Here is a 25,770-nt window from a genome sequence, read left to right on the forward strand (position 1 = left end):
GAAAAGGGCTTTAACTGGGCGGGGTGGGGGGAGGCATCCGCCGAAACCTGGCAGACCGCCGCCCGTCCGTCTTATGCCAGGACTTTGGGAGGAGGCTAGCGCCCCCTGCCGGAGGCCCTGGGGAACTAATGCCTCAGCCAAAATGGGCTTCTACCTGTCGGAAAAAGGGGTTGGAGGAGGGAAGATGTGGCTCCCTGTGATCAGCTAGGGAAGAGCAGGCAAAGTCTGTGTCAGACAGCTCGAGTCAGGGTTTGAAAGTCCAAATCAGGAGCTGTCAGACATTCAGCAAGTTACTTTATTTCTTTCAACTTCAGTTTCCTCTCTGTAAAATGGGTGCGGGTTGTTCTCAGATCTGAATGCGCCACTGTGCATGAAGTGCCCAGATGTAGAGTGTATGACTTCACATCCTGCAGAATGCTCTTTCTGGCTGTGGGTTCGAGCCTGGGCTCAGCTTCTGGGACCCAAAGCCCCATATGCCCGTGTTCACCCAGGCTGTGAACTGCTGCTGTCCCTACCTAAACCCCTGTGTTTCCTGGCCCTCTGCCCAGGCCTGGCTCCACTTCTCCCACTTCCTCCAGATCTAGAATGGCATTCTTAAAGACTCTCGGGGTGCCCCTTGAATTTTAAACTGGTAGAGTCTGGACTACCAGCCCCTCTCCTCCACCACACAGTGCAGTCAGAAGTGGGGAACATACTGCCCCAGGGGGTAGAAACCCTCCCATCTGAGATCTCCCCATTCAGCCAGAGGATCAAGAATTCTAGAGCAGCTTGCGCCCTGCTTCCAGCATCAGCTGGAAACACCCTGGACTTGCCTAAGAGTCAGTCCCATCTCGTGACCAGGTCTTACCCGGGTCCCCATCCATCCCCTGCATCATTCTCATTGAGTTTGCCAGGACATGCCTGAAATAACATCCAGAACTGCCCCAGCCAGAGGGTCTGGGGCTGTTTGCTTGGGCCTCCCCTTGGTCTTCTGCTTTGGCCACCAGCAACTCCCAGTTTGACCGACAAATCCCAGTACTACCCAAGCTACAGTAAGTGGCTGTGAACTCCCAGCCTTGAGAGATACAGTACATTTTCTGGCATCCATCTCAAGCCCTCCTTGGAGCTCCATGGGCCTCATCAGCTAGCCGTGAGCACTGTCTTAAAGAGACACCCCCACCCCATGCTAGCTGCTTGGACAACACTCAGATCACAGCCTTATTGGTATTCAGAGGAGAGAGGCAGGGAATCGGGCTTAGATGAGGAAGTAGAAAGGAGGATCCAGAGGTGCCCGAAGGCCCCAGGAGAGGAGGCCGCAGGAAAGAGGGACAGCCAGAGCCTGTGTGCAGGACACTCCCTGGCTCATCCCAGGAGAGCACTCCATAGCCCTGGAGGGCCAGGAGGTTGCAAACAGGACGATGCAAGGATGTGGAGCTCTGTGTTTTTGTTTAAAATTGACTGGCTGGAGGAGGGAGATATAGGAGGCCTCCAGGCCCTGGCTAGGGGTGACAAGGACCTGTATGAAGCTTGCAGAGAACCACTTGCCCCAGCTCTGCTCTGAACCCTGATCTTTGACTCTAACCTTGGTACCTCAAGGCCCACGAATGTTCCTTAGCATCTCAGAATCCCAGTGCCTTCAGCAGGAACCCCGACCTATTCTATTCTTTCTCTTCCACATCTTTCATCTTTGGGGGTACCTCCCAATATTTGGTTTTGTTGGGTGTTCTGGTTTTGCTTTGATTTTGACCTAGTCTGGCCCTGTCGTTTCCAGCCCCAAGAAAGGGTCTTTAGAACCCCCCAAAAGGCAAGTGCTGGCCCAGGACCCCAGGGACTCCTAGCCTGCCTCCAGACCCTGCCCGATATTGGTCTCCCCAGGACCCTCACAGCAGCCCCCTAGTGAGGTCTGAGCCTGGTGCCTGGGTCAGCAGCCCACCTGGGGCCCACTGCCCATGCCAGGGCCCCAACTGAGCTGCTCACTCTGGTGCTGTCTCCCTGTTGTGTTTCCCACCGCCTTCCCTGCTGCCTGTCCCTCCCCGCCCCGCCCCGGAGTCATGCCCTCTAGCCCCCCGCTGGCCGCTGCCTCCTCCATGTCCCTCCCGGCCGCTGCCCCCACCACCAGCGTCTTCTCCTTCTCGCCTGTCAACATGATCTCCGCTGTCAAACAGAGGAGCGCCTTCGCCCCCGTGCTGCGCCCACCCAGCTCCCCACCCCAGGCCTGCCCGAGAGCCCACGCAGAGGGACTTGCAGGTGGGTGATCGTGCTGCTGCGCTACGGCCTGGTGGAGCGGCTGGCTTCAGGGGCCCACTCCGTCCACATCTCACCAGAGCCTTGTGCATGGCTAGGTACCCCTGGCGGGTGTAGAGCAGGGAGCTCTGCCGGGGTCCCAGGAGGTCCATCTGGATCCCACTTCCCTGGGCCCCATCGCTTGGGGTGGTCACCACTCTGAATACTGTCAGTTTGGCCACTTGACCGAGAAGACTCAAATCCCAGTTGGAGGTCTGGAAACCACTCCAAGGCCCCATCCCCATGCCCCATCCCCACCTGGTTGAGCCCAGAGCAAGGACCCCACACTCAGAGCTGGAGAAACCCCACACCGCCTACAGGCCTCTGACCTGGGCCTCTCCACGTCCACCGGAGAAACTGGGTCACTTGGCGGATGAAAGGAGATTGACTTTTTTTTTTTTAAGATTTTATTTATTTATTTGTCAGAGAGAGAGAGCACAAGCAGGGGAAGCAGCAGGCAGAGGGAGAAGCAGACTCCCCGTGGAGCAGGGAGCCTGATGTGGGACTCAATTCCAGGACCGGGATCATGACCCCAGCCGAAGGCAGATGCTTAACTGACTGAGCCACCCAGGCATCCAATGGGGACTGACTCTAGATGAGGGTTAGCCCAGGTCCCCCTCCCCCATTTTATGGATGTAGAATTGAGACGATGTCACCCCACCACATGCCACTAGTGAAATGGTTGTCATTTGTCAGTTATCAGTCTCCTTCAAGTCAACACCCAACTTAACAAAGCCTGGGCCCTAACCAGTAGTGTGTAGTGAGTCAGGGAGTCACATCCCTCAAATAAGATGATTCTTAGGGTGGGCTCATTAGATAATGCCCTAGAATGTTCTTTTCTTTTTCTTTTCTTTTTTGCCTTGTTTCCACCTTTTGGATATTTTTTTCTTAACCTGAGTGTGTCTGGAGCTTAAAATGTGAGTTTTGGAGAGCAGAAGGCCACTGATTTCTCCCACCAGCAGAGAGAACCGGTGGGGGCGGGGGTTTCGGCAGGGGAGAGGATGATGGAAGTGATGAATTTTGTGGACATCTGGGAGGGAGACATGCTGCTGCCGTGTGAGGGGTTTGTACTCCAAGAGGCTGACCTCTTTTCTGAGCTGGCACTGTTTCCTCACCTTGACACAGGCCCTGTGGAGGAAGCAGGGCTGCGAATAGGAGCCCAGAGTCAGCTTTTTTGATTGAGGCAGTTAGGCAGGCAAGGGGCTGGGGCCGCACCTCCTAAGAGGTGTGAGGGGCACACCTCTAACTGTCTGCGGTGCCGAGCAGGCCAGGACCAGGAGCGGCCAAGCACCTGCCAGGCTCTCCGTAGCTCTGCCCTTAGAAAGTGCCGTATGTCCTGCGTGCTGTCCCCAGCCCCGAGGCACACAGGCAGGTAAGGTCCCCAGGCCACACCTAGCTTATGGTTCCTCTCTCTGCTTACCACAGACCAGCCTTTTGAGGATTCCGACAAGTTCCACTCTTCAGCCCGGGGGCTTCAGGGCCTGGCGTACTCCTAATCACGGTAGGTATCCGGCTGGGCCTTGCTTCCTCCCCTGGCCCTGGATAGACTTTCCAAAACACTTTAGCAAGGGTGGAGACCGGGGTCCGAGTCTCCCTGTCCAGGGCCTACCTAGACAGCTGTCAGGGCCACCCCCCCGCCGCCACCCCCCTGCAGTGGCCCAAGCTGAACAAGTGGAGAGAAGTGGTTTCCTGTCCCCTTGCAGCCAGCCTTTTTCCAGGACCTTCTTCTCTCCCTCTCTCCACCAGGTCTGCAGGTGTTGCCCCCACCGAGCCTGGACTAGAGGTCCCTCGGGGATACACACTCACGTCCTGGATGGCAGCACAGACCGATGCAGAGCCAGGGCTTCGGGCAGACATCCGCCCAAAGGCCTGAACAGGCCTCCTTGTGCTTGAGGCCTCCAGCCCCACGGGCTTCTCTCACCTCCCTTTCTCGGGGCTGGTTGGAAGCCCCAGCACTGTGCTGATGCTCTTGGCAGGAGAGCATCCCGGGGAGCTACTGGGATGCTGGGCTTTCCTCGCTGGGTCAGTTCCTCCGGAAGACATGGACCTTGTGCAGACTGGACCATCAGGCGACAGGAGCAGGGGATGGGGACTGTGGGAAAGAGGACAGCTCAGGGAGAAGTGGCCTGGGGAGGTCCTGTTTGTGTCTGACCCATCTTAGCTGGCCCAGCATCCCGACTTCTCTCCAGGGCAAGGGGTGGTGCCCAGCAGCCTCAGGAGGCCTGCCCAGGCTCCCATGGAGCTTCCAATGGCTGCTTGACCCCCGTGGCTGCACCCTTCGAGGCCTGCACACTCATGCTTGCCACATTATGAATCCCACTGGGGGCTTTTGGTATGGAGGGTGCAGAAGAGGGAGCGCCAAGCCCCCTGAATTGTGGGTCTTCCTCCCCATGGATATCTCATGGACTCTGCTCCCCCCCACACACATGACTCTGGCTGGCCCCGTAGTACCATGGAATGGGCCTGGCTGCCGCTGGCCTCATATTCTGCTCTACCGAGGTTGGAGAAAACAGAACAATAAACGCAGCCACAGGTGGCCACCCGGCCTCTCTTGCTGCTTCCTTGGCGTGGGTCTGCTTTTCTCAGCAGTTCTGCGGCTCTCCTGGGGCCCCTCCCAGCCGTGCCCCCATGCAGCCTTCTTGCACGCTTGGGCTTTTTCAGCAGCCCCCGAGGTCAGCTGAGCAAGTATGACCTGCCCCATGTCTGCTCTCAGGTACTGTTGGGGGTGCTGGGCAGGCTAGCAGGCCTGAGGACCTAGGATGCGGGCTCCACCCCAAGAGCTTAGGCTGGGAGCACAGTCTGGCCACTGAGGACTCAGTCCCCCAACTGTCCGGCCAGGACCAGGCAGAGGGTTGTCAAAGGATTTTCTGGGATCCAGAACAGTGCAAACAAAACACTCCTCAGTCCCTCAGAGGCTCAGAAGTGCCATCGATTCGGAACGGAGGTTGCAGGGCCTCACCTGGACAAGGCAGGGCCGGGTAGGGCAGCTTGTCCTGAGGTTGCCTAGTTGAACAAGTCCCAACCACCCCCCTCCCCAGGCGTAGGCACCTTTGGCTCTCCTGTCTCAGAGTTTGGGAGGAGGGGTAGTAAAGAGGCAAGAGTCCCAGGCTCATTTACCCCCGCTCCTGGAATGAATCCCTGCCATCCCCTGAGATGTGTCCCCTAGATCGCAAAGGTCTGGCTGGCTGACTCTGGAAGCCACTTTTTTGACCCACTGTCCAGGGAGCCCAGAGTCCAGCTCCAGGCTTCAGGCTTTCCTCTCTTCCTGGTGGTCCTCCTTGGCTCTGGCCTCTGGAAACTCTGCAACCCATGGTCCCATGTCCTGCAGTCCTCTGGACAAATACACTTGCCAAGGCAGATGGGCCACTCATGTCCTTCAGAGGCCTTCACTTCCTTCTCTTGTGTTCTTGGCCAATACCTGGGATTCATCTCACATGGGGTCCATGACGGGGAGAGCCTTCTGTTCATCTCCATGCTGCCCTGGCCTCCCCCTCAGTTCCTGCCTCCAGCCCATGTTGCACAGCCCCAAAGCCTGCCAGCCCACACCCCTTGCTCCAAACAGGGTCTGAGCAATTCCCACAGCCCAGGTCCGTTTCCACCCCCACCCCCACCCCGGCTGAACACCTGCAAAACTGTTGTCTGCACTGGGTGCAGGTGGTAGCTGGGTAATGGTCACCCTCTGGTTCCTGGGGTGGGTCAGGTGCATGGTTGATACAAAAGAGATGTGAGATCTTCCTCAAAGATCTCAAAACTGCTCAGGCCACCATCCGACTCAACACTGCCCACCCCCTGTCCACAGAAGGCAGGACTAAATCAGTGACTAAATGTTTGTTTTGGACTGAATTGTGTCCTCCCAAAATTCATACACTGAAGCCCTAACCCCGTCCCCCATGTGGCGTGTTTGGATGTAGGGCCTTTAAGGAGGTGATTAAGGTTAAATAAGGTTAGAAGAGTGGGACCCTAATCTGATAGAAACTGTGTCCTTCTATGAAGAGGAAGAGACTCCAGAGTTCTCTCTCCACTGTGCGAGGATACAGTGAGGTGTCCGTCCACAAGCCAGAGAGAGAGTCCTCACCAGGAACTGAGTCAGCTGACATCTTGATCTGGGACTTCTAACTTCCAGAACTATGAGAAAATATATTTCTGTTGTGTAAGCCACTCAGTCTCTGGTATTTTGTGCTGGCGGCCCAGGCTGACTCACACAATGTTCTTTCCCACGTGTCTTAGTTTGGGTTCCCCTAGAAGCAGAACCTGAGACAAGTTCCCTGCTGGAGAATTCTGGGAGTCAGTGTAGAGCACACCTCAGAGCTTTCCCACCCGAGTGGCAAAGAATCTGAAATATTGATGCTCCAGCCCTCATCTGCACTTGCCTGAGGACTGCTCCCAGGAGATGATCCTTCTGGCATTTCTGGTCTGCCCTCCCACCTGCAGAGGAAAAGCCACCAGTTAGGGTTTTGTTATAGAATGTTGCAAGCAAGTACCGGAACTGAACTGTAAGTCCAAAGGGATATGGGCAAGGCACCAAGAGCCTCTACTGCTAGCCCTTTAGAGAGAGAGAGAGTCTCTAGAAAGTCCTCTGCCTTCCTCCCACATATGTTTTCCAGCAGAAGCAGGCTGCTGCTTCTGCCCCCAACCCTGGGGATCTGGCAGCCTTTGGGGCTGCATTTAGCACAGGCAGGACCCACTGTGGACCCACTGTGGACAGGTTCTACCTTCAAGCGAAGGTAGGCAGCAGCTTTGACAAGCCCTCCGGCTGACTATTCTGCAAAATGCCTTTCTCCCCCCACCCCTACCCTGCCACCCATATGGGTAGGGTCCTTCTTCTTCCCAAATGAAAAATCTCCCAGAAGAATGGGAAGTGCCATGCATCGGGAGAAAGATGGTCTTTTCAATAAATGACATTGAGTCCATGGATATTTATATGAAAAAAATTAAACTGGACCCCTACCTCACACCATACACAAAAATTAATTCTAGGTAGATCGTGGATCTAAACCTGAAAGCTAAAAAAAATAATAGCCTTCATGCCTTTGAAGATAGACCAGAAGCCCTTTGCCAGAGTAACCTCCAAGGTCTGTTTTCCCACTGTATAATCAATTTTAAGAATGAGGCAAGCATTGAACGTGTTTGAGGTGGTTCAAATGGACCCTCCAAATATCTTTTCTCTTTCCTAGGATGACTTCTTTAAATAGCAAAAAGTTCATACATCACGGGGTCTTTCTCCCCCAAGAAGAGACAGGCTCTTCACTGTGATTCTCTGAAGCTCCTAGTTCCTGAGCCTTCGGTGACCCCCTCCCACCTTCCTACCCACACCTATACCCTTGAGCTTCCTTCCTCTGCCACCATTCAGTGGCAGTAACAAGACCCATCAGAGGATGGAAGGAAAGGAGCCACCTCCTTGAGGCTGCCAGGCTTGAAGACCGGTGGTCACAAGAAGACCCCCAACACACGAGGGTCCTGATGGGTGTACAGCATTGACCATCCCTGTGAACTCATCCTCCTATTACTTCCCAAACATTCTCCTCTTCACTCTCATTGTGAGATTTAAAAAAAAATTTTTTTGACTAATCTCTGCACCCAGTGTGGGGCTTGAACTCATGACCCCAAGATCTAGAGGCACATGTCCTTCAGCTGAGTCAGCCGGGCACCCCTCATTATGAGATTTTTACCAGAACTTCTTAACTGAACGTAGTCTAAGTTATCAATCTTTTCTTTATGGTTAGTGCTTTGTGTGTCCTTTTAAGAAATCTTTACCTACCCCCAAATCAAGAAGATATTTTTGAGTATGGTATGAGCTAGGAGTCAAGTTTAATTATTTTTGTATGGACAATCAATTGGCTAATGTCTATTTATCAAAATGACCATTTTTCACCCCCCACACTGCAGTTGGCACCTTTATCGCAAATCAAGGTTCCATGTAGGTAGGGGTCTGTTCCGGAGTCTCTCTTCTGATCCATTGGTCTTTTTTGTTTATCTTTACACCAATACCACACTATCCTAATTACTTTAGATTTGTAGTTAGTTTTGATATCTAGTACAGCAAGTTGTCCAACTCAGTTCTTCATGCTGATCTTGGCTACACTTGGTCCTTTGCATTTCCATATAAATGTGATAATCAGTTTATTAACTTCTATTTTTCAAAGACCTGCTGAATTTTCCTTGGCATTGAATCTGTAAATTTATAGATCAGTAATGGGGGATTGACGCCTTTAATATATTGAGTAATTCAACCTATGGATGTTGTATAGTCCTTCATTTATTTCTATCTTTTAAAACTTCTCTTAATAGTATTTTATAGGCCTCTGGCTTACATATCTTTCATTCGTTCCTCAGTATTGGGTTACTTTATGCTATTATAAATAACATTTTCTTTATTTCACTGTTTGTCGTGTGTATACAATTGATTTTTGAGCAATAACTTTATATCCAGCAACTTTGCTTAACTCACTTATAGTAATACTTTATCCATAGATTATCTTGGATTTTTCTTTTTTTTTTTTTAAGATTTTTTATTTATTTATTTGAGATAGAGACAGCCAGCGAGAGAGGGAACACAAGCAGGGGGAGTGGGAGAGGAAGAAGCAGGCCCATAGCAGAGGAGCCTGATGTGGGGCTCGATCCCAGAACGCCAGGATCACGCCCTGAGCCAAAGGCAGACGCTTAACGACTGCGCCACCCAGGCGCCCCTATCTTGGATTTTCTTAACTACAAAGGACAGTTTTATCTCTTCATTTCCAGTCCTTGTTTCTTTTTCTTGCCTAAATGCACTGGTTGGACTCCTAATTCATTGTTGAATAAAAGGAGTAACAGTGGACATCTTTGTTTTGTTCCTGATCCCAAAAGGCAAACTTTGGCTTTTCACCATTAAGTATCAGATTTGGTTTTATAGATATCCTTTTATTCCTAATTTTCTTTAAAATGTTTGAAATTCTGAATAGATGTTCAAATTTTATAAAATGCTTTTCTGCATCTATTGAGATAATCACATGACTTTCTCCATTGTTTTGTTAACGTGCTGAATTACATTCATTCTATGTCTAATGTTAAACCACAGTGTTAACTAACTGTCTGATTAGTGTTTAATGGTAAACTCCCATCCTTTACCCAGGAGATCGCATTTGTTAACAGGGAGTCCATTCCCTCTCTCCCTCAATCTCTCTTTCTCTCCCCTCAATCCCTCTCTCTCTCAATCTCTCTCTCTTTCTACTACTCTCCCAGAAGGCACTCATTGACCCTCACCTTCCCCACTTCTCAAGAAGTTAGGCTTCTGGGTCTACAGAGACCAGCAGCCCCTGGTACTTGACCCTGCCATGCTACCTTCTGGGACCAGGGCTGCAAACACAAGACCAAATGTGAATTAATGTCTCACTAAGTCAGTCTACCTCCTCTCTAACCAGTCTCTCCCCAGCTGGACTCTTGGTCCTGGGTGCCCTGTATTGGAGTTCCAGAAGGGCAGTCGTGGGCTGTCTGTCCAGAAGACCCTGCCTCCACCCACTTCCTCAAGAGAAAGGTGGCTAAACCTCTGGGCCTTGCCCGGAAGCCTTGCAGGGGGAAGAGTGGCAGCCCTGGGGGGATGGGGGTCGTTTGTTCTGGATTTAGAGCTCCCAGGACTGCCATGGGGAATGGTGGGAAGGTTCTGAGTTCATGGACCCCCCACTGGAGACAGAAAGGAAGAGATTTCCTGACTCTAAAGACATAGAGGAAGCTTCTCAGCAGGACAATAACAGAAACAAGACCTTTTTTTTTTTTTTTTTTTTTTTGCACATTCTTTAGGTAATTTTATTCTTTGAGAGAGGAGGGGGTCAAGTGTTTAAAAGGGGAAAGAAAAATGCCTTAGCGAGTCTGTTGTTCCTTGGGGCCCAGCATCCTGGGATCTTGTTTCTTCAAAGCCTTTCCTTCCCCAGCCCCTGCCAGCCAGCAGTCCCGATGCCTCCCTGGCTGCGCAGTGGGCCCCTCTGAGGGAGCTGAGGGAAGCTCCCGGGTCCCTGGGAGAGCAGAAGTGTGGATGCATCCCCATGGCAAGGTTGTCTGGCACTCTGGCCGAGGGCCACTCCACAGTCGGGCAGCCATCCCAGGAGTCCAGGAAAGCCCTCTGGCCTGGGTCCCTGTCCCTGTTACCTATCTTGGGATTCCACGCACCTGGGAGCCTGGCTCCCCTCCACACAGCCACCCACTCACCCAGAGTCTGAGTTGACCTTCAGGTGGGTGAAGGAGGGTCTGGCCACTTTGGGGCTGGCATGGACTCAAGCCCAGCCAGCCTTGGCTTCTGTGGTAAAAGCTGGTTTGTCTGGGGCTGCTCCGTAGGCCGTTCTTGGAGCCAGGCCCAGAAGGCCACCTTGCCAAGATAAACTGTGGCTGCCGGGTGGAATGTGGTGGAGTGGCCGCTGAGCGGGCCCAAACCTGGCAGGCCTCTCGCTGGTGCCCTGGCGCGGTTCACAGCACAAAGTCCCCCAAGGTCCTGGGGTCAGGTCAGGCCACGAGCAGGGACTGAGAGACGGCTTGCTGGGCATCTCTCTGCCCACTTTGCTGACTGAGGCAGGGACACCCGCTCTCTTGGTCTCACCAGAAAACCAAAGGCTCATAATGAAGCCTCAAGGTTGACAGAATTCCTTCAAACTACTTCCTTAGGGGAGCAACTCCGTAGCAGAAGATGGTGGAGAAGGGGAGGCAGGGGGCTCTAGGTGCCTGTGTGCGCGCCTGGGGTGTGTATGTGCAGAGTGGGGGCTGCCAGAGCAGAGAAGGGACCCCCGCAAGGCCTCTTCTGCTGCTGTACGAGGGGGCTATGCGGCCATTAGTTCCCGTGTTTATTCAGCACTTGCCACGAGCCCCTTCTCTTAGGTGGGATTCCCTGGAATGGAGCTAAAATGGGGATTTGGGTGCATGTGAAAGTCTTCTCCGGAAGAAAAGCAGCGAGGGAGGGAGGACAGGGCAGGGGAAAGAGCTGAGAATGACCCCGGGGGGAGCTCTGGAGCTTGAAGGCCACCAGAGATGGACCCTCTCAGTGGCAAGGAGAAAGCTATACGACCTCCGGGCCGGTCCGTCCTCGGTCACAGGCTGCCAGGGCAGGACGGAGCGTGCGACCCCTGTGTCAAGCAGCTCCCATTTGGCCAAGAGTAGTGGTTGGGGGAAGCTGCCCATGTTAGCAGCCAACGCTCCCCTCAGGGGATGGGGGCACTGGCTGCTGAGAAGTTTCTGGGTGGAACAAGAAGGGCCTCCGCCATAGCCATCTCTAGTACCTCCGGGACAGGGGTTAGGAGCCTTGTGGGACCACTGCTTCTTGGGCAGCAAGCGCGCCCCTTGTGTTTCAAGTGAGGCTGCTTGGGAGTGTCCTGGGCTGTTGACAAACAAAGGGCGGGGACCTGCCCAGGGAGATCGGTTGAGGCAGGCAGGCGACAGAGGTGGACACGTGACCTTGACTCAAGCACGGTCACTGGCTGGGAGGGTGATGGGTGGTTGTCTGCACTAGCTCTGCGGACCCAGGGCCCCACGTTGTTGTCCCCCATGCCTATGAAAGCTGCCCCTCCTCTGGTGCCTGTCCTTCCCCTCCCCACCCAGGTTGGGCCTAATTTCCTTTCTCCACCTCCCAGATCAGGTGGCCCCTCAGCCGGTCTGGGGGGGGGGGATGGAGGGGGGAGAAGGAGGGAGTCTTGCTGTCCCTCTAGTCTCCTTCCAAGACATCATCTTGGCATCAACACCTGCTTTCCTTGGGCCTTCCCTTTTCATACTCAAGAGCCAACTTCCAAAACACAACAAAACACACTGAGCCTGCTCTGTTCTCCCTCTGAACTGCTAAATCTGAAATGTATATAGAAAGGTAACTTTCTTTGCCCTGAAGTCAACTCTATCTGATATTAAGCTAGCCACTCCTGCAGCACCTGGCTGGCCCAGCGGGTGGAGCATGCAGCTCCGGTCTCGGGGTTGTGGGTTCGAGCCTCACTGTTGGGTGTAGAGATTACTTAAAAATAAAATCTTTAGAGGAAAAAAAAGATATAGCTTCTCCTACTTTTTTTTGATTAATGTTTGCATAATACATCGTTTCCATCCTTTTACTTTCAAGGACCTAGATCTTTACATTGGAAGTGAGTTTATTATCCTCTGTAGCGAGTCCCATCTTGTACTCCACTGGGCCAATCAGCTAGGCACTTAAGTGCACTTTTCATTATGTAAACTCTGATGAATAAAAACAATCTTTTTTGTTTGGAAAAAGGTGATGTTGTCGAAGAGGAGCTGGAGGTGGGGAGCGGGGGGATGGGAGATGCAGCACCAATTTCCTCCCGATGATCTGAGATTGAAAATATGAGAGGGATGGGGCGCCTGGGTGGCTCAGTCGTTAAGCGTCTGCCTTCGCTCAGGTCATGATCCCAGGGTCGTGGGATCGAGCCCGGGATCGAGCCCCGCATCAGGCTCCCTGCTGGGCAGGAAGCCTGCTTCTCCCTCTCCCACTGCTTGTGTTCCCTCTCTCGCTGTCTGTCAAATAAATAAATAAATAAAATCTTAAAATATATATATATATATATATATATATATATATATATATATATATAAGGAAGACAGAGACAACTCAAGAAACAGAGACAACAGAACTGCCCAGCACTAGGCAGGCTTACCTTACAGAAGGCTACCTCAATGTCTTTGTGCTCAATTCACATGTTGGTGATTGCCCCACCCCTGCCCTTACAAACTCTCCTCTGAATCAGCAAGGGGCTGCTTGCCTGATAAGCCTACATTTTGTAGACTTCTTTGCAAGCTAGGGTACAGTTAGATTTTTCTAGAAAACATTTTAATTTCTTTAGGTACTCTCTACACCCAACGTGGGGCTTGAACTCACGACCCTGAGATCAAGAGTTGTATGCTCCACAGAGCCAGCCAGTTGCCCCAGTTACAGTTAGATTTTGCCAGTCATAGAGTGGAGCTGACAATGTGCAGGAAGGGAGAAATTATTCTATTTCAGGCTCCGGCCGTGGCAAGTTACCACAAGTGATCACAGGTGGCCGCCGGAGGTCCAGAGCCCAATTCCTAGGTAAAACTCCCTTCCCTCTTTTTAATCGTCCAGCTCTTCCAAAACCTTTATATCCAATGTCCAGCATTACATTTTCCTCTGCTTGAAATACCTGAGAGGGCTATTTCCCTGGCCTGACACAGACTGCCGCATAATTTGCCCTTCAGCCTCAAAGAAACTAATCAAATCTTGTCATTTACCAACCCTCTCCAAAAATGGCTGGCGAAGCAAATTCAAACATCCCCTTCTGTTCTGTCTTCCTTGTCTGGTCTCTCCTGCTTGGAGCTCTTTGTCCATACCCCACACTTGGTCCACCTCCCATCGAACCTTCGAGAACCTTCACATCTGTTGCATCCTTGATGTCTGAGTCCCTGCTGAACGGCAGTGCTGTATTTCACACCCACGTATGTAATCCCGTCCATGCTTCCACGGCAACCGGCCTCCACCTTTAGTGTGCCCCACACGGCACTGAACTGTCCCCTCTCCTGCCTGGGAGCCCCAGGGGGTTGGAAGGGCCCCGGTTATCCTTGACTTCTTGCGTGCTTGGCTCTGAGCATTGTCATAGTGCCTGTGATTGGTGGACGAATGGCTCTGGTAAGCCCTAGGTTCAAGAAGAACCCAGGCGGGATCTTCTTTCCACATGGTTTCTCCAAACGTCAGTCGACAAAAGCAAGCGTGTGCGGAACAGGCCTGACACAGAGACCACAGGAAGACTGGCTGAGGTCCCAAGTAGCTTTAATAAGCCGGAGCACCTCTTCCCCCACTTTGTCCCTCCCTCCTTCAGTTCTAGACAGGTCCAGCCTGCCCAAGGCTCCAGGGCTCTTCACCTGGAGCTGTTAATTCTTCTGTCCCCTCAGCCGCTCCAGGCGCCTCCGAAGGTCTGGGGGCACCTTGGCCCCGGCTGCCAGCAGCTCTCGAAGTCTTTGCTTGGGAGTCTTCGTGAGGTGGAAATTACAGGGCACTGGGCCCTCTTCAAAGGGGACCCGGCAGTTCCGTGTGGCTGTGTGGTAGCCCTCAGCACTGGCGGTCACCTTGTAGTCCCCTGGGGTCAGCAGGCGCCAGTAATCCCCGCCCCATGCTGACAGGAGTGAAGGCCAAGATCAGGATCCCGTGATCCTCTGCTTCCGACCCCGCCTAAAGGCCCCCCCCCACCTCTGTGGTCTTCCTCTCCCCCGCACACCTGTCGTTACATCGTGGTTAATCCCTTCCACAGCAATGACAGCATCAGCAATCCCCAGCTCTGTGTCTTTGTCCCACACGACTCCCGTGATGCCCATTCTCACCTGTGGGGGGGGGGTAGGCTATCAAACCCCTTTCCCTTCTGCGCGCAAATGTGACCTTCACTTCGGTTTCTGGCTCTGTTCAGGGCAAACTCGGTGATGGGAGTCTGTGTTCCTAGGTGGCAATACTCTGGTAAAAAAAACTCCTGACTGATAAACCTGGACTAGGGGGGCTGCAAACGCCCGGCAGGAAGGCCTGTCTTTGCGTTTCCCCAGGTTCAGCAACCCTTGACATCAGGCTTGTCATTCTGGAACCCTTGGAAACTATACTTACGGAGCCATTACAAGGGATACAGTTCCCGTGGAAGAGGAGGAGTCTATGCCAGGGTCCCCCCACCCTGCCCCTGCGTAAGGGGTCTCTTCTGGGAACAGCTCTCCTGAGACGGCTCTGGAACAGCTCTATGGACCCGGTCTAGATGGCTGTGGGGTCTACTCCTCCTGGCTCATGGTGTCCGACGCCGCTCTGCTGGCAGACCGTGCTTCCTGTGGGGACCTTGGGAGGCCCCCTGATGGGAGGGGCAACCCCCAGGGACAGCGGACGGACGGGACAGCAGCAGTGGCGCGGGCAGCCTGGAGTCGGGGGGATTCGGATCCGACCTGTTCCAGGTAGGTGAGGAGGGCTTCCTTGTTGTTCTCCCACTCCTGGGGCAGCTCGTTCTCGTGAGGAAACTTGTCACAGGACAGCTCCACGGTGACCTCAAAGCAGTTGGTGTGCAGGTAGCTGAAGTCATTCATACCTAGGGTTACCACAGAGGCTGCAGCCTGGGGGTGGCAGGGATGGGAGCCCGGCCCTCCTGGGGCCCTCCCCTGGGAGACACGTCCCAGCGGGGAATCGACACTGCCGCCCTCGGAGCGCGGGGCAGACGGCCTTACGGGGGCAGGGTTCCGGGGACAGCGGGCTAACTCTACCCCGAGGCCACATACTCCCAGGGACCGTGTGCCAGTCGGCACCGTTGATGATGTTGCCATGCAAGGAGAAGTCCTGGCTGTGGCAGGGCCGGCGGTCTGGGTCCTGCATGGCCCGGTTAGTGCCGGCATAGACGGTGCTGAGCCAGCGGAACACGGCATCGTCCGGGGTGGGCGTGAGTTCGCGGGCAGCCCACGGGGTCCGAGTCATGTCGAACGGGTAGGACACCACGAGCTCGCCCCCGTGGAGGTTGGCACTCAGCACGAAGGGGATCCGCTGCATCCACTCGATGACTGCCCGCGTTTCGGGAGCCACCTAGACGTGGGGCGGGTCAGGGGGTGGGAGACAGAGACGAGGGCCCCTGGGTGGCCCGCCACCCCGGCCCCGGAATACTCACAGTGGCGTTGGGCAGGGTGTAGTAAGTGGGCAGGGGCAGGTGATGGTTGGGGACGGTGTCAGGCACCAGCCCGTCATCCTCCGCTTCCCACAGTGGCGTGTTGAGGTCCGCAAAATTATGGTTAAGGTCAATGCCCTGGTGGTTCCAGCGGCCCTCGGCCCAGCCTACCAGCTCTGAGCCCTGCCAGGGAAGGGGCGCGTTCAAGCCGAGCAGGCACCAGGGCAGAAGGAGCGGGGCGGCCCTCACACTGGCTGGCCTACCCGGCGAAAGGCAGTCTCGTAACCGTCGGGGTTCATGGAGGGCAGCAGGTGAATACGCGTCTCGGTGAGCAGCCGGGTCACTCGCGGGTCCCCTCGCAAGTACTCCCGGCACAGGAACTGCATCAGGAGCAGAAGCAGCTCCCGCCCCAGCGCCTCATTCCCATGCATGCCGGCCACGTAGCGCACCTCGGGCTCTCCTGGGAACACGGGGGCTCGAAGCTGGCTCGTGCCCACTACCCAACCCTGCGCCTACCTCTCCCCGCCCAGAACCTGCCAGTACCCAGCTCATGTTCGCCAGGCTGGTCCGACATTTCCATCACATACAGCTTCAGGCCCTGGTGGCTCTTCCCGATGCTGTAGACACGGGTGATGTTGGGGCATTTCTCGTTCACCTGCTTCATCAGCTGGGAGCAGAGTATAGCACAGCATGGGGCACGGGCAGATTAGACCCCAGGGTCAGGCCACGTGTGGCCGTGGAAGGACTCACAGAAACCAGTGGTGGCCCACACAGATGGGGACACCATGGCACCATACAGGACAGGGGCGGTGACAGACCAGAAAGAAGGGCTAGAACAAGGGAGGCGCCATAACCAGGGAAATTGGGGCAGAGTTTAGGGGCCAACGGGAGAGATGGGTGAGACACTGGGGGAAGTGGGGACATGAGGACAGTCCTAGCAGGTTATGCCCTGGTGGGCAGGGGATCTAAGATAGGCAGCTCGTCCCTCCTGGCTCACGGGTATGTCTGACCTTCCTCATGGCCTTGTAATCATGATGCCGGAAGTCCAAAGGGTCAGAGGATGCCAATGCAGGGGCCTTAGGGAACAGGTCATTCGGATCTGGTGAAGAATGAACTCGTGGTAAAGGGGGAATCCATGCTGGAGGTTTTACCCTGCTCACCCAACCCTTGTCCGACTGCCTACCTGAGACTGGGCAGGCCAGGATCTCTGCCCGGAGGCAGGACGCGCCTCCCTGGAGCCAGGTCTGGGGCAGCAGGCGAATGAAGCGGGCCACCTGGGGCTCAGGCAGGAGGTTCAGCACTGGTGTCTCTGGGTCTGAGTTGGCAGGAAATACCTGGGGGCATCAAGTCCTTTGGTGGGACTGCTCAAAACCCAGCAGCCTGGCCCAGGGCCAGAGAAAGAACTCAGGCCTCTAAGCTCACCAACAAACCCACCCTGCTGGGTTACGCTGGACACTGGCACCCAAGGTCACACACAGACCCCCTGCCAACGGGGAGCCCCAGGCAGCCACGCTGTCTGGCTTGCTCACCGCTTATTAATAGATCAATATGGCCCCATCACTCAGGAGCAGCCAGTCCTAGGGATGGCCAGGCCCCGCAGTGTAGTCTGATATACAAAGGGGTCCGTGAAATGGGAAAGCCAGAGCCGTGAGGAGGTGAGAAGTGATGAAAGGCTCTGAGGCCCATCACCAGAAAGAGTGTTCCAGCAGGAAGCTGTGGCATGAAGTGGGACCCCACCCCCCGGAGAAAGTCTCTGGGGAGGATGTGGGCACGTTCCAAAACAGCTTAGCCCCCAAAGCTGCCTGGTGGGTGCTACCCATTCTGACAACCCCCTTCCTCCTGGGATGCCAAGTGGGCATCTATTCCTTGACCTTGGAGAAGCCCCACCCCAGCCCAGTACCCTACAGGGGGCCCCAACCACCATGGGACCACTCACCGCATCCATCCCACTGCTGCGGTTCCTGCTCCCCCACCACGTCTGACTGTCATTGCTGAACTGGACCTTGTATGATGTGACCCAGTCGTACCTGGCAGGAAGCGTGGGGAGAGATCATCGGTGGCCCCAGGACACCCACCGCCACGCTCCTGAGTCTGCCCATGACTTCCCGGACTGGGCGAGCCTGCCTCACCTCCAGACAGAGTTCCTGCCCTGGGTGATGATGCCTGAGAAGCGGGTGGGGTGCCTAGCATCGACCTGAAACCACGGCTCAGCGTCCTGCTCCTCAGCGCACCAGGCCCCGTCATAGAGATCGCCATCCTCCAGGCCCGACTGTGGGCACAGGACACGGTGATCAGACCCAGGTGAATGGTACAGAGAGGGCTGGGATGGGGGCTGGGGAGGGGTAGGGAAGAAGTTCCTAGATGGTGCCCTGCTCAGAGGGCTGACCAGAGCTGCTGACCTGAATGTTGAGCCGTCCCCGGTGCGGTCCAAGACCAAACGACTGGCTGCTGGATGCCTCGAGCTGGCTATCTGAAAGTCGCAGGGACTCCAGGCCCAAAGGGGGACAGCCTAGGGCAGGGACAGAGCAGTGAGACAGGACCAGGGAGAGTGGTCAGGGCAGGTAGGAAGCCGAGCCCACGCTTGCCCGTGTGCCGGGCAAGCTGGGGGCATGCCTGCGCCCATGAGGCCAAAAGTGACGTTAGTATGTGGCCCAGGGGCTGCAAGTCCAGGCAGGAACTGTAGTACCTGGTTCTGCCGCCTCTGGGAGTTCAGGGGCTCCTGCAGGGGTGGTGGTCACTGGAGGCTTGGCAGTCACCAGGGGTCTGGGGCTAGTTAGCTTCCTTCGCTTCTTCATAATGACCTTCTTCTTCTTGACAATGCGAATCCGGACATGCCGTTCTGAGGTCCCTGGGGACCGGGAAGGCGGAGAACCAGGGGAGGGAAGAATGGCCAGTGGAGTGGTCTGCCAGCCCAAGAAAGGGAGCAAGCCCACGGCAGCACCCCCCACCCCCAGTATTTAAAGACCTTCGCATGGACTTAAAATCCGACCCCCACCTGCCTCTCCCGCCACTTCCTTGGCTCCTTCTCCTTCCTGACGTGACTACACATTTGGCAAGCCTCTCCCAGCCTTTCAGTTCCAGCCACTAGGAACTGTTTGGTTGCTCCAGGGAGCTGAGTTTGGTTCTTTATCTCCAGACCTTGGCCTTGGCTGACCCTCTCCATCATACCATCCACCACCCCAATCTTATTCCCTAATTCCCATTCTTTGAATCTCAGCCCAGGAGCTTTCCTTAGCCCTAGACCCAATCTCACGCTCCAGAGCCCAAGTCCGCCTCTATCACTGCATCTGCCCTCTGGGCTGAGATGTCCTGTCCTCAGATTGTCCGGCCCGGTGCTCAGGCTTTGCACGGCTGGACCTATGTCCCACTTGCCCTGCAGTGCAGTGCCTTGAACAGGGTGGATGCCACCAGTTCCCCACCCACCCGGGCTCCACGGGTACCTCCAGAACGGGCTGTACATTTTCGTATCTGGTGACCCAGGCCTTTCTACCTGTAGTTTCCTTCTTGGGGGGGGGGGGTCTCTCTTTAGCTCTTCCTGACTCAGAAAGATCCACCTTTCAGAACCTAGTTCCACTTGCCTCCTTTGAGAAGCCCTCCTTGATTGCCATCCCTTCGCCTTCCTCCTCCAGGCACTCACAGCTGAAGTCAGGAAGTCAGGCAGTCTGCCTCTGCCCCCCACCCCCACCCCTGCCCGTGCCCCATTCCTCCAGGCAGCCCCGGCAAAGAGCACTCCCGGCCCTGCTCTCCCTCTTTCCTTCCGGCCCCTGCCCTCAAGCTCTGTCGTAAGTCTAGCTCTGCACCTTTTAGTCTCAGCGCTTTTGTCTGTCCCTCTTTCTCCCCATTCTCCTGCCTCTGGTCTCAGTTTCCTCATCCGTGAAAAGGGAAGGTTTGGGGCTGGAAGAGGTAGCATCCTACTGGCTCCATCCCAGGACTGCTGACTTGGTCTGGCCGGGAACTGGGGCTGCTGAGTCAGCAGCCGTAGCGAGGGGGAGGGAGGGAGGGAAGGAGGGAGTGGATGTGTGTGTCCGGGAAGGGTCGGCACACAGGCTCCAGGCAGGGAGCGTGTGAGCGCGTGTGTGTGTGTCGGGGAAGGGTGGGCACACAGCAGACGGGAGAGGAGGTAACCGGCCAGCCCGAGAAGCGGGCCCTCGGTCCGGGCGCTCACCGTTATCCTTCCCCGCGGGCGGCTGTACCGGGCTGCTCTGCGGGGCCGGGGTCGAGCCCCGGGCCTCGGTGGTAGCGGGCGGCGCAAGTCCCAGCATGGAGGCTCCGGGCGCCCCCAGACCCACACCGACGGCAGGCGCGAAGGCGGCCAAGGCGAGCAGGAGACCCCACATGGCGGGAGCCAAAGGTGCGGATGCGCGGGGCTCGCGATGGTCGGTGGGTTCTTCTCTTCCTGCCGGGTGCTCTGGAGCCCCCCGCCCCTTCCTGCCGCCGCCACACGCCCCCTGCGGCTCCGCCCGCCCACAGCCCTCTCGCTGGCCTCGGACCCAGGAGGGGAGGGGAGAGGAGGGGGAGGGAGGGGAGAGGAGGGGAAGGGAGGGGAGGGGAGGGTCCAGGCAGAGAGCGCGGGGCGGACCCCCGAAGAGCCGCCCCGGGTCTCCGCACCCACCGGCCCTGCCCCGCCCCCTTCGGCGTCCCGAGCTCACCCGCCTGACTCGTGCGCGGCCCTCTGCAGTCCGCACAGCCCCTCGGCACCCCTCCCTGATTTCACTAAACCCTGTGAGGCACCCGGCCCACAGTGGGCACCTACTTTGCACCGTGCACCCTGCCAGGTGCCTTGCACGTGGCCTCTCAATCAAAACTCATTTTACAAACTGGTAAACTGAGGCTCGGAGAGCCCAACTGACTTGGCCAAGGTAGCAAAGTTGAGAACTTTGGGGAGGAAACTACTACCCGAGAGGAAAGTCTATCCAGAGCTAGAGGCCCCCTCCCAGGGCGGATGGGTCAGAAAGAAGAGGGGGAAACTGAGGCGCGGGATGGGGCGGGAAGCAAGGGGAGGATTAGCCCTCCAGGAATCCTTCTGAAAGACAACCCTAAGTCCCAGCCAGAGGCGTGCTTCCCACTGCCAACCCCCTCCCCCGGCCCCGCCTCTCTTCTATCCTCCTTCCCCTCCGCTCCCCTCCTCCTTTGCTCGCCCAGCTGCCACGTTCCGGGGTTACATAACTCGAGGAGAGACGCCGGAGGAGCCGATACCCAGCCGGCTGGGGACGGAGGTGGAGGAACCGAGGCCTGATGCTCGCCAGTCCCGCCCTCCCCGCTCCCTCTTCCACCCCCTCCTCGTTCTCCACTGGGGGCCCTCAGCGGGGGTCTCTGTGGGCGGGGCCCCCCACATCCGGGGATACGAGAGCGCAGGCCCTTTCCCATCCCGGCTCGCACGCCCCCTTTGATTCCCCCAAGCCAGATCGTTTTCTAGAAGGAAGGAAATAGTCCGCTGCGCGCCTCTGGCCGGTGCTTTGTCCTCGCAAGTAGCCCGCCGGGGAGACACTGCCATACCCAATTGAGAAGCGATGCCCAGACGTGTCCAGGAAGCCTCTGGAGTGTATGCCGCCCTGAGCAATTGTTGTTTGCAGGGTCTCTATCTATATAAACAATTTGAATCACCCCAGATCACCATTCTGACGGCCCGATCTCACATGATCTCTCGAAAGAAACCCCTCTCCGTACCCCTGGAACTAGGTCCCGCCACCAGCAGGAGCGACCTCACACACGCCAGTCCTGGAGCACCTCGAGGCCCAGCCCACGCACTCTGGATAGAGAGCCCCCGAAAAGAGTTACCGGGAGAAGGCCCACCCGGTCTCACTTCTGCCTTGGAGCGCCCTACCTGGATAGCACTGCTAGGTCCCAGGCACCGGAGGGGGGATTAGAAAAGAACTTATGCAAGGAGAGCCAACCCAAGGGTTCGGGAAGCGAGTAGCTGGCCAGGTCAGGGGCAGAAAGACAGTACTGTACACTGAGGCTTGGGCGGGGGGGCGGGGGGAGGTCAGGACAGTCTCCCATAGAGCTGGAAGTAGGTCTGAACAGGTCCTGAGGGCTGCTTCCCTTCCTCCAAAGCCCAGTCTGGCCACTATTCTGTCTCTGGTCCCAACCTCACCCAAGTTTGACAAGTAGGTGTGAGGGGGGTGGAGGGGGCACCGGCCTAGGACATCTCGGCCTCCTGAGGCTCCCACCCACAGCAGCTAAATCAGGTCTTAAGTCCCTGGGGGCTCATCTGTGAGGCCCTTCATGAGAAAGTTCTTGCCCACCCACACGTTTCCTGCCTCATCACCCTGGCTCTTCCCCTGGCTCATATGCCTCCAGCCACAGTGGCATTTTAGCATGCCTCCAATGCACCAACACCCATCCAGCCCCAGGGCCTTTGCACTGGTTCACCAAGGTTGCATTTTTGTCTTACGGATTGCTTTTCAGTGTCACCTGTTTCCAAAAGTCTTCACTGACCATTCTGATGAAAGTAAGCCCCATCCTCTGAACATGCTCTGTCCTCTCACCCTGTTTTATTATCTTATCTTCAAGACACTCAGCACTGTTTGAGATTATGTTGTTTGGTTTATGTGTTCACTGTCTGGGTCCCTGCCCCCAGCAATGGTACACAACACTCCAGAAGAGCTTTTTGTACCCAAATGTTCACAGCTTGGGGCCTAGAACAGCACCTGGTCTCTTGTCCATGCTCAAAAAGCATCTTTGTAGGGGCGCCTGGGTGGCTCAGTTGGCGAAGCATCCGACTCTTGATTTCCACTCAGGTCATGATCTCATGCGTCCTGAGATCAAGCCCCAGGTCAGGCTCTGCGCTCATTGGGGAGTCTGTTTGAGATTCTTTCCCTCTGCCGCTCCCCCCACTTGTGCTTGCTCGCTCTCTCTCTTAAATAAATAAATAAATAAATAAATAAATAAATAAATAAATAAATCTTTGGGGGGAAAAAATTGTCTGTGTGTATCCAAGGTTAGAGAGGACCAAGCAAGGCTGAGGGAAGTTGACTCTCGCCAACAGCATGAAGTTCTGTGGGAGAAGAGGTACCAGGCCGTGAACTGGGAGACCTGCCCCCAGGGGACTGGCGAGATGTGGCATGCTGGCCACTTGGGGCCAATCCCGTAGGGGCTCAGACCTGTGGGATGCTGGTACCTCTTGTGTCCCCTGTGCCCCCGCACCCTTCTTCTCACCTCTCTTACCCCTTGCCTCGATGCCCTTATTAACACCTTTAGGGCCCTTTTGTGGCCCTCCATGCCCCCTAAGCCCCTCAGAACCTCCTCATGCCCCTCCATTACTTCCTCATCCTCTCAGGGATGTCCCAGCTCCCAGCTCAGCTGCCCTCTTTGGTCCTTGCCACTTGGTTACCCGGGCTGCAAAGGCACCAAGCCAGGAAGGTGGCAGCTCAGATCTCTAGCCCCAGGAGCCTGGTGGAGAATTTGCCGTGGCCTCGCGAAGGCGAGGACATGGTGCAAAGCACAAGTGAGCAGGACTGAGCTGGACTGGGTGGAAACAGCTGCCCAAAAGGGATTGGGGTTTAAGGGATGGCCGGGGACTCTCCTGCCAGGGCTCTGGGGTGGTCGGGTGGCTAGGGGTGGAGAGGAGAGCTGACTTCAGCACCACGTAGGCTCAATTTCACACCCGCTTCTGCTGTTTGTTTTGTGCGGGTATCCTGGGACAGTCATTTGCTCTCTGAGCCTCCGTTTCCTTGTCTGTAAAATGGGGACAACAATAGCTTAGCCCCAGGGTTTTGGTGATGATGAAGTGAGATCATACGAGGTTTCCTGGGGGCCCTGAAGCTAACCAGATGAATTAAAGGTGGGAAAACAGCTTCGGACAGTCCTCTTATTCCCACATACATGAATGGAATAAAACAGTATCAAGAAAAGAAAGGAGGCTAATGTGTCTGGCTGCACCAAGAGAGAAGTAGTGGAATCTACTGCCTGCCTGGGCCTCTTAATCTTCTGGTGCTGGGGCAGAACTCCCTCTGCACTAGGTGTTCTCCCTATGACGCAGGTGGACATGGATGGGGACTCCCTCCCATGGCATGTCCATGCAAGGGCTACATGCCCTCTGCCCACCACCTGCCGCAGCTATCTCCCTCTCTTATACATCAAGGTCTGAGAGCCCAGGACCTAGAGCACCAGCATCCCCTGGGCGCTTGCTAGAAATGCAGAATCCCACCCCAGACCTACTGAATCAGAATCTGCATTTTAACAAGATCTCCAGAGGATTCAACCCCAGGAGATTCACGTGCACATTAAAGGCTGCCGCGCTAGGTGGAGGTTTAGAGCACCTCCAGCTAAAATGCATGTGATTCACAACTTTCAAGTGTGATGGTGTGTGATGGTGTCACTGGAAATTTTCTCTCAAGCTACGAGAGCACATCTACATAACATTTGGAAATTGGTATTTCATTCATCCTGGGAGGGTATATTCCTCATCTCTATAATATGACCCTATATTAATTTTCTTTTCTTTAACTAAACCATTTAGCCGAAATTCTACAGAATACACTTTTAAAGGTAAATCACATTTAAACTTGCAATAGAAGACTCTTTTCTATGCTTCTCCATTCCCAGATCAACCACTTTTAATTCTGTTATTTCTCTTTGTATTTATACTTCTGTTGCTATTTCTTAATTTTTCTACGTCTAAATGTTATCTGTAGAGTTCCTGCTATGGAATTAAGGATTTTGCCTGCCTACCATCCCCCCCCCCCCCATCTCTTCAAGTACACAAGCAAACTCCTTCCATTCTCCTGAAGAGCTAAGTCACTGGAGTCAATACTCAGTGCTTATATTATGACCATGTAAATATTATTGTCCAACTTTTTGTGTTCCCTGGAGTTAGCAGTTACTTTGTTTTATCATTTGCTTGGTTTTTCTAGGCATCAATTCTTAATTTAATCCCAAAGTGACCAACAGAACTGAACATTTATTTTGAAAATAAAAACTGCAGATAATCAATCTCATTCACTTCTGGAGACATCCCTCATGGAGCATCTTGCTTTTGATTCCAGTTGGGTTGTTCGCTTTCTTCACTTGGAAGCACAGCTGACATCCTGAGCCTTTCTCATCATCGCTTTCCTGTGTTTAGCCTCATTTCTCGACTCCCACATTGTCCTCTTAGTTTAATGCCTTGTTTTGCCGAAGCACATCCTCCAGTAGCTTTCTAGGAAAGAGTGTTTGCGAGGTCAAATTTTTGAGAAGTTTTTGGACAGATCTACATTTTTAGGTTGGAAATCATTTTCCCTCAGAATTCTGCGGGCATTGCTTTATTACTCTGGGAAGAGCCAGAGCAAAAGCTATTCATGAATGGGCCCAAGGGCCAGGGCCATTGGCTCTATGCCAATGATGTCAAGTCCACCAGGCTTGAGTCTTGGGACAGGACCTACTGGAGGCAGATATGCTGCCGGATTCTTGCTGTCTCCTCTCCTAAGTGCTGTATGGCCACTGTCTCCTTTCCCCAGTCCCATCATTTTCCTCTCAAAGTATGATAACGTGAACAAGGCTCCTGTCCTTAGTTATGATCCACTTCCACTCTTGCCTCTCAAATCCCTCATCTAAGATGTGTTGGAACCTCTGTAGCTACCACCCACTTACCGGTTATCACGGGGCTAGGTTTCCTTTTCGGATGATCAACCCCTCCTTATACGTTCATCTGCCTTACTTTAATTCTCAGAGGGTCACTTTAACCTCCAGTTTGGGGATTACTATGTTGTGGCCCTCTTACATGATCTATGCCATTTCTGGAATCCCAGGATCTGGAACACTTCCCACAGACCACGGGGCTTAGAAACAGCCCCCTCCTGCCCCACCCTGTAGCAGTCCTGTGGGAGCCCAGCCCCAGAAAGTCTCAGGGTGCTTCCTGGCAGAGCCTGTCTCTGTATTTCGGGGCTGCAGTCCTGAAAATTCCCCCACAAGGGCCCACAGGCATCTCCCAGCTCTCAGGGGAGGGTGA

General features: G+C 54.9%; 2 protein-coding genes across 3 annotated transcripts in view; one reads left to right on the forward strand and one right to left on the reverse strand.

The window, feature by feature from the left end:
* Positions 1–7,768, forward strand: part of EBF4 (EBF family member 4) — a 58,575-nt gene extending 50,807 nt beyond the window's left edge. The window contains exons 16-18 of the mRNA XM_026503154.4: positions 2,029–2,226; positions 3,688–3,763; positions 4,009–7,768. Coding sequence (XP_026358939.3) covers positions 2,029–2,226; positions 3,688–3,758 — 269 coding nt within the window. The 3' untranslated portion in view covers positions 3,759–3,763; positions 4,009–7,768. The remainder of the gene's footprint in view (positions 1–2,028; positions 2,227–3,687; positions 3,764–4,008) is intronic.
* A 6,211-nt stretch (positions 7,769–13,979) lies between these two features.
* On the reverse strand, positions 13,980–20,276 carry CPXM1 (carboxypeptidase X, M14 family member 1). Of its 2 annotated transcripts, none has more exons than XM_026503153.4 (14): positions 20,008–20,276; positions 18,529–18,690; positions 18,242–18,351; positions 17,972–18,111; positions 17,779–17,869; positions 17,026–17,176; positions 16,853–16,941; positions 16,386–16,509; positions 16,106–16,302; positions 15,846–16,025; positions 15,466–15,763; positions 15,139–15,278; positions 14,442–14,544; positions 13,980–14,339 (listed from the first exon to the last, which is right to left on the reverse strand). In XM_026503153.4, the coding sequence occupies exons 1-14, from the start codon at positions 20,177–20,179 to the stop codon at positions 14,098–14,100; spliced, it is 2,199 nt and encodes a 732-aa protein (XP_026358938.2). In that variant the 5' UTR covers positions 20,180–20,276; the 3' UTR covers positions 13,980–14,097. The 2 variants fall into 2 exon arrangements, with proteins under 2 accessions (XP_026358938.2, XP_026358937.2); XM_026503152.4 differs by having other exon boundaries at positions 15,451–15,763.
* Positions 20,277–25,770: the final 5,494 nt, after the last annotated feature.

Source organism: Ursus arctos, unplaced genomic scaffold (genome assembly GCF_023065955.2).
Source record: "Ursus arctos isolate Adak ecotype North America unplaced genomic scaffold, UrsArc2.0 scaffold_16, whole genome shotgun sequence".
Classification (NCBI taxonomy): Eukaryota; Metazoa; Chordata; class Mammalia; order Carnivora; family Ursidae; genus Ursus; species Ursus arctos.

What these genes read in the sequence shown, in the direction of transcription:
- CPXM1 (XM_026503152.4), bottom strand. Translation starts at nt 20,179, where the DNA reads ATGTGGGGTCTCCTGCTCGCCTTGGCCGCCTTCGCGCCTGCCGTCGGT. An exon ending in GGCAGGAACTCTGTCTGGAG is followed by an intron (nt 17,870 to 17,971) that starts GTGAGGCAGGCT and finishes GCTTCCTGCCAG; the next exon opens with GTACGACTGGGTCACATCAT. An exon ending in ACGAGACTGCCTTTCGCCGG is followed by an intron (nt 16,026 to 16,105) that starts GTAGGCCAGCCA and finishes CTTCCCTGGCAG; the next exon opens with GGCTCAGAGCTGGTAGGCTG.